The 15640-nt window shown below is 47.2% G+C and overlaps 2 protein-coding genes across 2 annotated transcripts in view; one reads left to right on the top strand and one right to left on the bottom strand.

The window, feature by feature from the left end:
* Positions 1-10865, bottom strand: part of LOC311522088 (uncharacterized protein) — a gene marked incomplete at its 5' end in the record, with an annotated part of 27133 nt that extends 16268 nt beyond the window's left edge. Inside the window, 3 exons of the mRNA XM_084631001.1 lie at positions 8934-9160; positions 10445-10573; positions 10817-10865. Coding sequence (XP_084487127.1) covers positions 8934-9160; positions 10445-10573; positions 10817-10865 — 405 coding nt within the window. The remainder of the gene's footprint in view (positions 1-8933; positions 9161-10444; positions 10574-10816) is intronic.
* Positions 10791-15640, top strand: NDUFB2 (NADH:ubiquinone oxidoreductase subunit B2). Its single transcript, XM_084626545.1, has 4 exons — positions 10791-10949; positions 11030-11174; positions 14145-14243; positions 15546-15640. The coding sequence occupies exons 1-3, from the start codon at positions 10864-10866 to the stop codon at positions 14217-14219; spliced, it is 306 nt and encodes a 101-aa protein (XP_084482671.1). The 5' UTR covers positions 10791-10863; the 3' UTR covers positions 14220-14243; positions 15546-15640.

The following is a 15640-nucleotide window of genomic DNA, read 5'->3' as shown; positions in this document are numbered from 1 at the left end:
ATTTTTAACCAAACACAATAAACATCTATTAAGCAAATATTTTATAACACATAATTGTTTTAAAACTCGTTAAAACTGAGAAATGAGTTAGCTAGTTGATATTTTGGTAAATGGTCTGACATATATGAGATCTGGGACTTGATTCTCAGCCTGCTCATCCTCTGGGGTGGAGAAGGGAGTTTCTTCCATCTTGCAATACAATTGCTCTAGTCAGCTAAGATCTGATGGGCTCTAAATTTTCTGGAGAAGAAACCGGGGTGCCATTCTATGGTCTTTAAGGGTGAGGGGAGTTTTGAGGCCCCCAACAGGGTTGTAGAGGATTTCCTTGGAGGAAGATGGAAGGAGAATAAGAGGAATTTACCACCCATCAAGGGCTGTGGTAGAAAGCCAGAAATTTCCCTGGTTACAAATGAAAAGGAAATGTTAGTCTTATGATGGTGTCTGTCATAAATATAAAGGGAAGGGTAAACCCCTTTGAAATCCCTCCTGGCCAGGGGAAAGCTCCTCTCACCTGTAAAGGGTTAAGAAGCTAAAGGTAACCTCGCTGGCACCTGACCAAAATGACCAATGAGGAGACAAGATACTTTCAAAAGCTGGGAGGAGGGAGAGAAACAAAGGGTCTGTGTCTGTCTGTAGTCGTCTTGGCCAGGGATAGACCAGGAATGGAGTCTTAGAACTTTTAGTAAGTAATCTAGCTAGGTACGTGTTAGATTATGATTTCTTTAAATGGCTGAGAAAAGAATTGTGCTGAATAGAATAACTATTTCTGTCTGTGTATCTTTTTTGTAACTTAAGGTTTTGCCTAGAGGGGTTCTCTATGTTTTTGAATCTAATTACCCTGTAAGATATCTACCATCCTGATTTTACAGGGGGGATTTCTTTATTTCTATTTACTTCTATTTTTTATTAAAAGTCTTCTTGTAAAACACTGAATGCTTTTTCATTGTTCTCAGATCCAAGGGTTTGGGTCTGTGGTCACCTATGCAAATTGGTGAGGCTTTTTATCCAACATTTCCCAGGAAAGGGGGGGTGCAAGTGTTGGGAGGATTGTTCGTTGTTCTTAAGATCCAAGGGTCTGGATCTGTAGTCGCCTAAGCAAATTGGTGAGGCTTTTTACCAAACCTTGTCCAGGAAGTGGGGTGCAAGGTTTTGGGGGGAAGGACGCGTCCAAACAGCTCTTCCCCAGTAACCAGTATTAGTTTGGTGGTGGTAGCGGCCAGCCCAAGGTGTAATATTTTGTACCTTGGGGAAGTTTTGACCTAAGCTGGTAAAGATAAGCTTAGGAGGTTTTTCATGCAGGTCCCCACATCTGTACCCTAGAGTTCAGAGTGGGGGAGGAACCGTGACATGGTGGCACAGTGGTGGGATTAACCTGAAATCATTTTGAGATCCAGTTGAGATTTTTTGAACTAGAAATACAGATTTTAAAAAGGAATTTTTAGGAAGTCCAGGAAGCAGCTTTGAAACTGAAAGCAGCTTGGTTTCTCTCTGCTTTGTGGCCAAGCAGAGACAAAAGGGGATTATCTTGTGAATTGCAGGTTTTCTTTGCCTGGAGGCAGGGTACTTAACTCCTGCAGGGAAATTCACAGTCTTCCAACCCAGAGGTTTTTTTTTTCTTTTCTTCCTAAAAGTAAATAGGGGGTGTGTGCTCTACCCATTTGCCTGGAGACAAAAGTGGCAGGGTTTTTTTTAGGATTTTGATTTTTTTTTTTGTTTTACAAGGAGCACAGGTTTGAAAAGAAATTTTTTTTTCTTTGGGCTGGGTAAGCAGGTTTCCAAGTAGTTGGAGGTTTTTTGCTTTAATTTGGGCCCAGAGCAGAGACAAGGGAATTGTCTTTTTCTGTAGGCTGACAATCACTATCAGAGAATAGGTATTCTATTCCAGCACAGCAAAATTTTACAGCCAAGTTTTGTTTGTTTAGTTCTAAACCTCGGGTGTAAAGTTAGTTAAAAACAGAGAGGTTAGAATGGCCAAATCCTCGGCTCGACTACAGCTGGAATTAGCCAAATTTCAGGCTGAGGAAAAACAAAGGGAACATGAAAGACAGATAGAACTCATGCGGCTGGAGAAGGAGGTACAGGAGGCTGCCCACAAGAGGGAAATGGAGGCAAGGAAGCATGTGGAGGAGATGGAGAGGATAAATGCCCAGCAGAATATACCAACAAACCCTAGCAATCCTTCTCCAGGTACCACTTCCCATCCCAGAAAGTTCCCCACCTACAAGGCAGGTGATGATACTGAGGCCTTCTTAGAAAACTTCGAAAGGGCCTGCCTTGGGTACAACATCTCTACTGACCAATACATGGTAGAGCTGAGGCCGCAGCTCAGTGGACCCTTAGCTGAGGTGGCAGCTGAAATGCCTAAAGAACATATGAACAAGTATGAACTGTTTAAATCCAAGGCGAGAGTCAGAATGGGGATAACACCCGAGCAGTCTCGTCGGAGGTTCAGAGCCCTAAGGTGGAAACCAGACATGTCATTTACCTGACATGCCTACCACATTGTGAAACATTGGGATGCCTGGATATCAGGAGCAAGTGTTGAATCTCCAGTAAATTTGCCCTTCCTAATGCAAATGGAACAATTCTTAGAGGGTGTTCCTGAGGAAATAGAAAGATACATCCTAGATGGGAAACCCAAAACTGTAATTGAGGCAGGAGAGATTGGAGCCAGATGGGTGGAGGTGGCAGAGAAGAAGAAAACTGGTCGCAGTTGGAGCGGAGACCAGAAGGGACCACCCCAGACCACACCCTATTACCGGGGGCCGCCCAAAGCCCCACCTACCTCCCAAAGAACCCTCCAGACCCCTTATCGTCCCACCACCCCGTTCTCCAGCAACCCACCTCGCCCCAGTGACCCGTCAGCTGGACGATGTTTTAAATGTAATGAGCTGGGGCATGTAAAGGCCAACTGCCCCAAGAACCCCAACAGATTACAGTTCATTGCACCGGAATCGCACCAGAGGTCCACAGGCCCAGATACCTCCCAGATACCCTTGGAGCGGAGGGAAACTGAGTGTGGGCGGGAAGAAGGTCACCGCGTGGAGAGACACCGGAGCACAAGTGTCAGCTATCCATGCTTCCTTAGTGGACCCCAATTTAATCAACCCAGAGATCCAAGTGACGATTCAACCCTTCAAGTCCAACTCTTTCAATTTGCCTACAGCCAAGTTGCCTGTCCAGTACAAGGGCTGGTCAGGAATGTGGACTTTTGCAGTCTATGATGATTATCCCATCCCCATGCTGTTGGGGGAAGACTTGGCCAATCACGTGAAGCAGGCCAAGAGGGTGGGAATGGTCACCCACAGCCAGGCTAAACAAGCCGTGAGGCCTAGCTCTGTTCCGGAAACTTCTATCAGGACCCAGTCAGAGGTGATGGACCTGGACCCCAGGCCAATGTCTGCAACAGCAGTAGTGGATCCAGTCCCAGAGACCCAGACGGAACCAGTCCCAGAACCGGAACCAGCCAAACAACCAACACCAGACCCCGTGCCAGCACTGAATCCAGTACTTGCAACCTCAACACCAGAGGGCCCCACCGAACCTGAACTGGCAGCAGCCGATAACCCTACACAAGAGGCTCAGCCGGAGCCTGAATCCCAACATAGTGCACCAGCGGAGAGCGGTTCACAGTCAACAGAAACAGCTCCATCCCCTATATCGCTTCCAGAGGGACCAAGCCTATGTCCCCAATCCAATGAGGAACTGATGTCTCCAGCATCAAGGGAACAGTTCCAGACCGAACAGGAAGCAGATGAAAGCCTCCAGAGAGCTTGGACGGCGGCACGGAGCAACCCACCGCCTCTCAGCTCTTCTAATCGATCCAGGTTTGTTGTAGAAAGAGGACTTTTATACAAGGAAACTCTTTCTGGTGGACACCAGGAAGACTGGCATCCTCAGAGACAGTTGGTAGTTCCAACTAAATACCGGGCCAAGCTCTTGAGCTTAGCCCATGATCACCCTAGTGGCCATGCTGGGGTGAACAGGACCAAAGACCGTTTGGGGGGGTCATTCCACTGGGAGGGAATGGGCAAGGATGTTTCTACCTATGTCCAGTCTTGTGAGGTGTGCCAAAGAGTGGGAAAACCCCAAGACCAGGTCAAAGCTCCTCTCCAGCCACTCCCCATCATTGAAGTTCCATTTCAGCGAGTAGCTGTGGATATTCTGGGTCCTTTTCCGAAAAAGACACCCAGAGGAAAGCAGTACATACTGACTTTCATGGATTTTGCCACCCGATGGCCGGAAGCAGTAGCTCTAAGCAACACCAGGGCTAAAAGTGTGTGCCAGGCACTAGCAGACATTTTTGCCAGGGTAGGTTGGCCCTCCGACATCCTCACAGATGCAGGGACTAATTTCCTGGCAGGAACTATGAAAAACCTTTGGGAAGCTCATGGGGTAAATCACTTGGTTGCCACTCCTTACCATCATCAAACAAATGGCATGGTGGAGAAGTTTAATGGAACTTTGGGGGCCATGATACGTAAATTCGTAAATGAGCACTCCAATGATTGGGACCTAGTATTGCAGCAGTTGCTCTTTGCCTACAGAGCTGTACCACATCCCAGTTTAGGGTTTTCCCCATTTGAACTTGTATATGGCCGTGAGGTTAAGGGGCCATTGCAGTTGGTGAAGCAGCAATGGGAGGGATTTACACCTTCTCCAGGAACTAACATTCTGGACTTTGTAACCAACCTACAAAACACCCTCCGAACCTCTTTAGCCCTTGCTAGAGAAAACTTACAGGATGCTCAAAAAGAGCAAAAAGCCTGGTATGATAAACATGCCAGAGAGCGTTCCTTCAAAGTAGGAGACCAGGTCATGGTCTTAAAGGCGCTCCAGGCCCATAAAATGGAAGCATCGTGGGAAGGGCCATTCGTGGTCCAGGAGCGCCTGGGAGCTGTTAATTATCTCATAGCATTCCCCACCTCCAACCGAAAGCCTAAGGTGTATCATATTAATTCTCTAAAGCCCTTTTATTCCAGAGAATTAAAGGTTTGTCAGTTTACAGCCCAGGGAGGAGACGACGCTGAGTGGCCTGAAGGTGTCTATTACGAAGGGAAATGTGCTGGTGGTGTGGAAGAGGTGAACCTCTCCATGACCCTTGGGCGTATGCAGCGACAGCAGATCCAGGAGCTGTGCACTAGCTACGCGCCAACGTTCTCAGCCACCCCAGGACTGACTGAACGGGCATACCACTCCATTGACACAGGTAATGCTCACCCAATTAGGGTCCACCCTTACCGGGTGTCTCCTCAAGCTCAAACTGCTGTAGAACGGGAGATCCAGGATATGTTACAGATGGGTGTAATCCGTCCCTCTGAAAGTGCATGGGCATCTCCAGTGGTTCTAGTTCCCAAACCAGATGGGGAAATACGTTTTTGCGTGGACTACCATAAGCTAAATGCTGTAACTCGCCCAGACAACTATCCAATGCCACGCACTGATGAACTATTAGAGAAACTGGGACGGGCCCAGTTCATCTCTACCTTAGACTTAACCAAGGGGTACTGGCAGGTACCGCTAGATGAATCTGCCAAGGAAAGGTCAGCCTTCATCACACATCTCGGGCTGTATGAATTTAATGTACTCCCTTTCGGGCTGCGAAATGCACCCGCCACTTTCCAAAGACTTGTAGATGGTCTCCTAGCGGGATTAGGAGAATATGCAGTCGCCTACCTTGACGATGTGGCCATATTTTCGGATTCCTGGGCAGACCACCTGGAACATCTACAAAAAGTCCTTGAGCGCATAAGGGAGGCAGGACTAACTGTTAAGGCTAAGAAGTGTCAAATAGGCCTAAACAGAGTGACTTACCTTGGACACCAGGTGGGTCAAGGAACTATCAGCCCCCTACAGGCCAAAGTGGATGCTATCCAAAAGTGGCCTGTCCCAAAGTCAAAGAAACAGGTTCAATCCTTCTTAGGCTTGGCCGGTTATTACAGACTATTTGTACCGCACTACAGCCAAATCGCTGCCCCACTGACAGACCTAACCAAAAAGAAACAGCCAAATGCTGTTCAGTGGACCGGAAAGTGTCAGAAGGCCTTTAACAAGCTTAAAGCGACACTCATGTCTGACCCTGTACTAAGGGCCCCAGACTTTGACAAACCGTTCCTAGTAACCACAGATGCATCCGAGCGTGGTGTGGGAGCAGTTTTAATGCAGAAAGGACCTGATCAAGAATTCCACCCTGTAGTGTTTCTCAGCAAAAAACTGTCTGAGAGGGAAAGCCACTGGTCAGTCACTGAAAAAGAATGTTATGCCATTGTCTACGCTCTGGAAAAGCTACGCCCATATGTTTGGGGACGGCGTTTCCACCTGCAAACCGACCATGCTGCACTAAAGTGGCTTCACACTGTCAAAGAAACTAACAAAAAACTTCTTCGGTGGAGTTTAGCTCTCCAAGATTTTGATTTCGACATCCAACACATCTCAGGAGCTTCTAACAAAGTGGCTGATGCACTCTCCCGTGAAAGTTTCCCAGAATCAACTGGTTAAAATCGTCCTTGAGATGTGGAAAATATTGTTAGTCTTTATGTACTTGGTAGTATATTTAGAGATGCATGTGTCTTATTAACTCTGTTTTCCTAGAGCTCCAGGAAGAAATCCCAGCCAGTGTTTCACCCTAGCTGAGATTTGGGGGGTGTGTCATAAATATAAAGGGAAGGGTAAACCCTTTTGAAATCCCTCCTGGCCAGGGGAAAGCTCCTCTCACCTGTAAAGGGTTAAGAAGCTAAAGGTAACCTCGCTGGCACCTGACCAAAATGACCAATGAGGAGACAAGATACTTTCAAAAGCTGGGAGGAGGGAGAGAAACAAAGGGTCTGTGTCTGTCTGTAGTCGTCTTGGCCGGGGATAGACCAGGAATGGAGTCTTAGAACTTTTAGTAAGTAATCTAGCTAGGTATGTGTTAGATTATGATTTCTTTAAATGGCTGAGAAAAGAATTGTGCTGAATAGAATAACTATTTCTGTCTGTGTATCTTTTTTGTAACTTAAGGTTTTGCCTAGAGGGGTTCTCTATGTTTTTGAATCTAATTACCCTGTAAGATATCTACCATCCTGATTTTACAGGGGGGATTTCTTTATTTCTATTTACTTCTATTTTTTATTAAAAGTCTTCTTGTAAAACACTGAATGCTTTTTCATTGTTCTCAGATCCAAGGGTTTGGGTCTGTGGTCACCTATGCAAATTGGTGAGGCTTTTTATCCAACATTTCCCAGGAAAGGGGGGGTGCAAGTGTTGGGAGGATTGTTCGTTGTTCTTAAGATCCAAGGGTCTGGATCTGTAGTCGCCTAAGCAAATTGGTGAGGCTTTTTACCAAACCTTGTCCAGGAAGTGGGGTGCAAGGTTTTGGGAAGTATTTTGGGGGGAAGGACGCGTCCAAACAGCTCTTCCCCAGTAACCAGTATTAGTTTGGTGGTGGTAGCGGCCAGCCCAAGGTGTAATATTTTGTACCTTGGGGAAGTTTTGACCTAAGCTGGTAAAGATAAGCTTAGGAGGTTTTTCATGCAGGTCCCCACATCTGTACCCTAGAGTTCAGAGTGGGGGAGGAACCGTGACAGTGTCTTATGAGAGTCTCTGTGTAATCACAGATTCTAAAGGCCAGGTTCGTTGCTATCTAACTCCACCTCATGTTTTTCTGTGTACCATCTGTATAACTCAGTATGGTAACTGTGAGCTGACTGATTTTAGTCAATATGCTAGATTACTCTAACTCCCTCTGTTCTAGAGTTATTTCAGTCATGGACAGAGAGAAAAGACCAAATCTTAGTGAAGTTATGAAGGGAAAAACAGCAAGTTTTGGACATGTCCTGGATGTGCTGGGTTAGAGAGATGAAAGAGTCAAAGATAATATCACATTACGGGGCTGGAATGACAGGAAGGATGGTACCAGGGCTCACTCCAGGCACCAGCTTTCCAAGCAGATGCTTGGGGCGGCATTCAGAATGGGGCTGCAGTCCGTGTCCCGTGGTGGCAATTCGGCGGCAGCTTGGCTGCTCTTCCCGCCGCGGCGGCTTTTGGGCGGCAGCTCTGCCGCTCTTCCGGGCGTGGCAGCAATTCGGCGGCAGCTCCGCCACTGTTGTGGCAGCGGCAATTCAGCAGCAACTGCTTGGGGGGCGGCAAAATTGGTAGAGCCGCCCCTGGATGGTACAGTTAACAATAGTGACAGATAGTGGGAAGAGAGGTCAGAAGTTCAGTTTTGGCTATATTAAGCTTCAATTGTTGGTGAGACATACAAGAGAAGATGTCAGAGAGCTGGGTTCCATGTTCCCTCAACTAAAGGAAGATATGGTGATAAGGCAACAGGAAAGTCATCTTTCACTATTCTAGAAGAGGACCACCTGGATGGGCAAAGTGCGAAAGGGATGATGAGAACCAGGCAATAAGGAAGCAAGTGTAAGGAAGCATGCATGAAAGATCCCAAGGCATCTACCAGCAAATCCCATCCCTTTCCATTTGTTCCCAGCGCTCAGAGGCCAACATTGCTACTGCATGAGAATGCTCTTCCAGATTTTGAAGTATTACCATGCAAATGAGTGGAACCACAATCACACTTGATGTTCGAATTCCGTTTTTTGACACTGCCACAACTGTCAGCTCTTAAACAGGAGCAGGATATCCCCATGCCAGCTGTGGAACCAAGTACTCAGAACACAAGAAATTATACTATGAGGAATAGTCCTATGCTGGCAGGGAGAGGGACTGGGTAATCCACTAGGCATTTTCCAACCCTATTTTATTATACTTATTTCACCCCACTGGGGACCATTAACTTGTTACAGCCACCTCACCTGGCAGAGATTACACTAGTTAATTACTATAATTCAAACATAGCAACAATTATAAGCATTGTTTCCACTGATGTCACCTTACTATGCTTTCTTATAAAACCTTAACCCTTTGCCCAGCAATGGCTGCGTTGGCATTACCTTGCTAGCAAAGCTTATGATGTTGAATGTGGACTCTGTTGGCCTGTTGGCCATCAAGAAGAGAGTCTTTATGAGATGCTCCTTCAGAAAATCCTGCTTGGAGGACATGCCTTCCAACATATTGACCACAAAGGTGACATTCCGGTCTTGGAGATCACCAACCAAAGGTAAGGTGGCACAGTAGGGATGAGAAAGCACCGACATGGCCAAAGCATGAAGACAACCAGCTGCCAAAACAAACAGATCATTTATGAAAAGATCCTTAAAACTGACTTTACAAAGGGCTTGGGGTACAAGGTGAATCCAATCTATTCCCAATACCTGTGCTAAATTAGCAGTCATATAACACTCAGTGTATTTACTTTCCCATAGTTCTCAACTGCTTTAAAAAAAACACACCCAAAGCATTGTCTGTACTACAGCATCTGATCACAGTAGCAGGATGCATCGTGTAGGCACTCAGATGAATGAGCTTGCATCAACTACAGCACCACCCTTAGAACTTGTAGGGAGTAATTTTCACACACTGTTAGCCAGCAGGCATCAACTGTAGCATCAATTTGTGTGTGCATGCAATATCATTTCCCATTAACTCAGGGACATTACAGTTAACTCATCACTCTCTCATACAGATAAAGCCTCTTAAAAACAATTCCCATTGGTGCTATCACTAGTTTAGCTGCATGGGCTAGTAGAACCAGCAGGGAACTTAGTTTAGGAAAAGATATGCTGGTTTCCAGCATTTTATTACTTTGTTAATTGCAGAGTTGTTGCCAACTCTCATGATTTTACCATGAGTTTCACACTACCTGGTGTTTTTCTTAAAGTTCCAGTTCCTGGAATCATGTGATTACAGGAGGCTCTCAGCTTTCATTTAAAAAATAAAACTCAGTTACTAGCCCCCAGGCTTCAAAATGTCACCTGAGTGTGACCTAGAGGTTCAAAAACCAGAAGGAAAATAAAAATGACCCAAAATGTATTATTTTTCTGTAAATCTCTTGATTTTTAAGTCAATCTCATGATTTTGGGGGGGGGGGGCTGAGTAATGATTTTTGAATACTTGGGGCTGGCAATCCAACCTTCTCCTCCATGCCTATGCTTGGTACTTTCACCCCTAAAATTCCCTATCCCCCTCCGAGCCTTTTCTGTCTGGAAGGTGGCGGCCATCACTGCCCAGCCCTGCTTTGGGCTCCCTGACCAGCATGGAACCCGATGTATTTGTATTTGTGAGATGCAGAGAATGGAGGGCAGGGCACAGTGTGTGTGTGTGGGGGGGTGGATCTCTTCCCTCCGCCCCCAGGGCAGGGGCAGGGGCGGGTGTGGGTCTCTTCTACCCCTCAGGGCAGGGGTCAGTGTGGGTGTGTATGCGTTTCCCTCTGGGCCCCCAGGGCAGGGCACAAATGTATGGTGGGTGCCCTCCCCCCCCCCCCCGGGCAGGGCAGTGTGATGTGGCCCCCCAAGGGCAGGGGTGTCTGGGGATGCTCCTCCCCCCGCCCCGGGCTCCCACTTACCCGGCTCCCACTCGCTTGTCGGAATCTGCAGTTTAGGATGCCGTTGCCTAGTAACCAGGCGCCTTGGACGGAACCATCTCCACCGGATCCCCCTCCCAGGATTTGGTAGCGTCTGGACCGGTACCACTCCTGGAAAAAGGGGGGGATAACAATTATTTACTTACCATAAGGATGGCGCTTCTCCGCATTACCGGGACCGGGAGGGCGTCACTTCGGGTAAGCGTCCCCGCCGCAGGGCCGAGGCGGTAGGGTTGTCCCTGTCTCTCTCTCTCTCTTCCCTCCTTCCGTGGTTACAGTTGGTATGTGCCCGCTGGGGCTCAGGCCAATCAGTGCGGCTCTTGTTGGGAGGCCACGTTCCCCCCCCGCCAATACCGGAAGGTGACATTGGGGAACGGGCGGGCGGCTCGGCCGGTGGCGTCATGCTCGGGTCTCTGGGCCGCTCTGGGGGCGGCCTGGTCCGGATCCTCCGCGCCAGAGACGTGAGGGGAGCGGCCGGGCTGCGGCAGTGAGTAGGGACCGGGGGCCGGGCTGGGCCGGGGGCGCCTGGCGGGCGCTGACGGGCCCCTGTGTTTGCCTCCCTTGCAGCGCGGGGGGCGGGGTGCACATCGAGCCCCACTACCGGCAGTTCCCGGGGCTGACCCGCCGGCAGGTGATCCACGGCGAGCTCCTCAGCGGCTTCATGTGGTTCTGGATCCTGTGGCACTTCTGGCACAACCCGGAGGCGGTGCTGGTGAGAGGGGGCCGGGCCCGGTGCGGGAAGGGGCCTGTGGGGGGCGGCGGCGGGGTTTCCAATGCCGAGCGCTGCGGTGCCTAGAAAATCATAGGAGCAGCCGGAGTTGAGCCTCTCCGCCCCCAGTACAACGAGTGGGCGAGAGAAGGCGCCTTTCTGCAAAAGTAACCGTGCTGGGTTGTGTAAGTTAGCCAATGGGAGATGGTGACTTGGGTGGGGTATTAAGTCCTATCTCTTTCTCAGCGGGACTGTGTTTGGTCTTGCTGCAGGGAGGCATCTATCCATGAATAGGAACCCCTTTTCTGGAGTCAAGGGGCTTAAGTGATTAAGCTGTTTCTTGTGAGCAGGATGCTCTTGAGGGAATTCTGCACCACACAATTCAAAATTCTGTGCACCGTATTTTAAAATTCTGCATGTTTTATTTGTCCAAATAACACTATATAATCACACCAGTTTCAATTATTTTTGGTCATTTATTTCAAAATACCTGTCAGCAACTATGTCTGGAACAATACAGACAACAAAAAAAATTCAGGAAATGCTTTTTGACAAACCAGTTCCTTCCTAGGCATATTAACACGGAACTCTGAGTAATAATTCATTTAAACTACAGTACAGAACCGTATTTCCCACACCCCTGAGAAGCAGTGTAAAGGCTTGGGGGAGTCAGGGGGTAACAAAGGAGCTGAGGAAGAGGGAAGTAAATTGCTGGAAAGGAGCCTGGGTGTGAACTTGGAGGGTGTTGGGTATGGGTGGGAAAAGTATGGAACAGGTTTTTTGGTGGGGAGGTGATGGATTGTTAGGAAGCTTCCCCTTTGCCTCTCCCAATTAGTCAGGCACATCTGCCCCTGTCCACATGTGTTCCTCCACCCCCACTCAGGTACACCTCCCCTGTCCCCATGTGGCTCTACCCCCTGCCCCATCCCTATGTGTGTCTCTGCCGCCATGCCATGGCCCTGTCCTCCCCCACTAGCCCTTCTGAGCCCCTGTCTGACCCCACCCCAGAATACCATGCTGTCTTTCTCCCCATAGCCTCTGTTTCCTGACCTGATCTGACAGGCGCTGCAAAGAAGGCAGGCTCTTTCTCTCCCTTCACTGGCTGGGAGCGGCTGCTGTGTCCTCTGGTGGGCAAAAGGTGGAACTGCAGCAACATTTTGGCAGAAGCTTTTTTTTTTTCACAAAATAAAAATACGCATGGCTCATTAATTATGCATACACGCAGAAGTGCAGAATTCCCCCAGGACTAGTATGAGTTAAGCATCTGCCTCACTCTACACAAGATGGCCTGAAGTAGGAGGTGGCAGCACTGGTAGTTGAGTCCAGTGGTTAGAGCACTCACTTGAGATGTGGAAGACCCAGGCTGAAGCCGTGCCACTGTGGATAAATAATGAGATATTCATAGTCCTAGATTCCAAGGCCAGAAGGGACCACTGTGATCATCTAGTCTGACCTCCTGTATGACTTCCCCAGAATAATTCCTAGAGCAGATCTTTTAGAAAAACATGCAATCTTGATTTTAAAATGGTCAGTGATAAAGAATCCACCTTGACCCTTGATATTTTGTTCCCATGGTTAAATATTTTTGACTGTTAAAAATTTAAGCCTTATTTCCAGTCATTGGAATAAGGGGGTTTGTCCTGCTGTCTCCCATTTCCCAGATGGGTGTCCTAACCACTGGACTGTAGAGTCATTTTTACACTCTTGTTTTCTGGGCTACTGACTATTTAAATATTTATCTAAAGTGGAACCGTTACTGGGCCAGAGAGAATGACTGTAGTCCATTGGTTCTGACACTTGCCTGGGAGATGAGACCTCAGGCCCAGTCTTCCTGCTCCAGTCACTTTATTATTTACCCACAGTGGTACAGCTTCAGCAGGAGCCATGGAGGGAGCCCCACATCAGAATATCCCTGAACTCAAATGGTTCAAGCACTCTCCTGAGAGGTGGGAGCCCCCCTGTTCAAATCCTTTCTCCCTGTCCAGGGGGGAGTGGGAGGAAGGAAGAATTGAACCTGGCTTGCCCGCATCCTAGGCAACTGCTCTAACCTATAGTCTAAAAGTGGAGGTGTGCACCACCATCTTCAGCTCCTCCTCCAGCTGGAATTTGGCACCCTTTAGGGATCCCTACTAAATTGGGCCCCACATGTCACTTAAGTGGCCAAATGCTTATCTTAACCCTGGTTTGCAAATTGCTTTGGGGATTAGGTGGGAGATAGGTATCCAGAGTCCTTGAGGGAGACAGCAGTGCACCTGCACAGAAACAGAGGTTGTTTACCCAAAAACTTAGGTGCCAAGCAAGTTTAGGTGACCACAGGGTTTGGCAGCAGTTTTGTGGATCACAGTGAAGCCAAAACTGGGATTTAGGTGCCTAAGTACCATTCAAACCAATGCCTTTGCCACACCAAACCACCCAGTGCAGAGGGAGATTGATGTTATAGCACCCAAATTTGTTGCATTTTTAGAAAGAATGTGCCTCTAGCATCCATTATAGTTACTAACCAAGTATTCAGGATCTCTTCTTGTGGTAGTATATCAGAAGCTCCCAAACATTTTCCCTGCATGACCCCATTTTCTCATATATTGCTTCCCATGCTTTTCTCCTGAAATAGCCTCCTCCATACAGCGTGACCTTGCACACATTGTACATGTAAGGTCACGCCATGTGGATTTTGCTTTTCAAGTTAGCGTCCTCCAGACCGCATGATCTGCACACACTGTGTGCGTGAGGTCACATTGGAGGGGTCACACCATTTTGTAGAGTAAAATAGCATCCTCCATGCAGCATGACCTTGCACTTGTGTGTAGAGGATGCCATTTAATGAAATGGTGTCATCCGTACACTCAGGATTGCCATGACCCCTATATGCTGATGGAGTGACCCCACTTGAAGTCATGACCCTCAATTTGGGAACCGCTGTAGAAAATGAAATATTCACTAACTATTGTTTGAATGTTCTTCCTCTGCTACAAGGGTCACTTTCCTTACCCAGATGCTTCGAAATGGACAGATGAGGAATTGGGGATCCCTCCTGATGATGAAGAATAGATTTACAGCTCCAGCTACCAGTGTGTAGGTTGTCTTGAAACTTTCCCTTTTTCAGATAATCTTTAGAATGAGCTATACTTAATGTCCAACCTCTGAGCCCCATGAATTGATGTAGAGTGAACACTGAACAGGATTCTCCCATAGCACAGTTGATAGATGAGTCCTTAGGTGTTTGTGCTGTCCTATTTGTCATGCTCAGTGTATTCCTGAACATGAAGAGGGATATACTGGCAGACTTCGGGAGCCTTTTGCTTTCCTCTGTTAATGTACTGATTCACAGAATAGGGTGATAGTTTTTTCTGAAATCTTTTCTTAGCTGTTTGCATTGTCCCCTATTGACTGGGACTTGCATGAGCTTAGAGTGCTTTGTGACTACCCTTATCTAGTTTTGAGGACATGCTACTTTGGCTGGGAATTTGAAGTGGTACTTCTGTCCAGTAAAGGAGTATTTTAACTTACCCTGCTACTAAGTCATTTAGTAATTTTGTGACACCCTTAATCTACTTCATGTAGTGGGATAAACCTTCTATCTTCCACCACTGTTCAGCATGTTTTTTTATAAAAGTTCAAGAATAAACTAAAGCTTTTTTGCATCAAATTCTCCACGTCTATAACTGTTTCCTGATGCCATGACTTACTGTACCTAGTGAAGTAGAGTTGAAAGGCTTTAGATCCCATTCCTAATACTAGGTGTACAGAGGCCCCTAAAACTAGTTTGAATCCTAACAGGATTGTGCTTCAAAGTTTAGTTGTATTGCTTTTTAGGATTTGTCTGGGATGTAAACTGACATCTGTTAAATCTTTTGAGTGGGCGCTTGAGTTTCTAAAAGCTAGTAGGAGGTACCATGCTCATCCAGCGACTGCCTTCTGCTTCCTCTACTAATGCTAGGAACTACTTACATCCTCCTTCAATGGGTTACTATCCGTTTTAAAAGTGTAATGGAGACATTGATTTAGTTCTTCCCCCACACCCCTCCCCTCATTTGAAGCTCTCCAGTTAAAGGAATTGTCTTCCCTCCCTTCCCAAGTATCAAAAAGATGAAAGTATTTGCTGTCAAGCCCTTGTTTCCATCGAAGACTGGTTAAGACAAACTTTTTCCAATTGCAGTGGGAATTCAAACAACTGCATTTAAAGAGATCTTTAAAAACCATTGCAGCTGTTAATGTAGGTGTTTTTTGCACTAGAACATTATCCTGGGAAAACAGGTTCCTGCCAAAAAAGGCCTAAGTAGGTGGTTTGGGTTTTATTGGCATATGTTTGTACTGATATGGGAGGGACTCTGACAACCTGAGTTTCTCAATTTTCTTCCCATTTGTCACTTGCAGGTCCTGTGGTGGGATCTCTGAAGAAGTTGAGGCTTTGGCTGTTGTCCAACTGTGTTTCAGCAAATCCACATTGTAAATAAAAACTCAAGTTACAA

This window comes from Lepidochelys olivacea, assembly GCF_965140295.1.
Source record: "Lepidochelys olivacea isolate rLepOli2 genome assembly, chromosome: 1".
NCBI classification, from domain to species: Eukaryota; Metazoa; Chordata; order Testudines; family Cheloniidae; genus Lepidochelys; species Lepidochelys olivacea.
This window is presented reverse-complemented; position numbering and strand designations above follow the sequence as displayed.

What these genes read in the sequence shown, in the direction of transcription:
- NDUFB2 (XM_084626545.1), top strand. Translation starts at nt 10,864, where the DNA reads ATGCTCGGGTCTCTGGGCCGCTCTGGGGGCGGCCTGGTCCGGATCCTC. An exon ending in GGAGCGGCCGGGCTGCGGCA is followed by an intron (nt 10,950 to 11,029) that starts GTGAGTAGGGAC and finishes CCTCCCTTGCAG; the next exon opens with CGCGGGGGGCGGGGTGCACA. An exon ending in ACAACCCGGAGGCGGTGCTG is followed by an intron (nt 11,175 to 14,144) that starts GTGAGAGGGGGC and finishes CTCTGCTACAAG; the next exon opens with GGTCACTTTCCTTACCCAGA.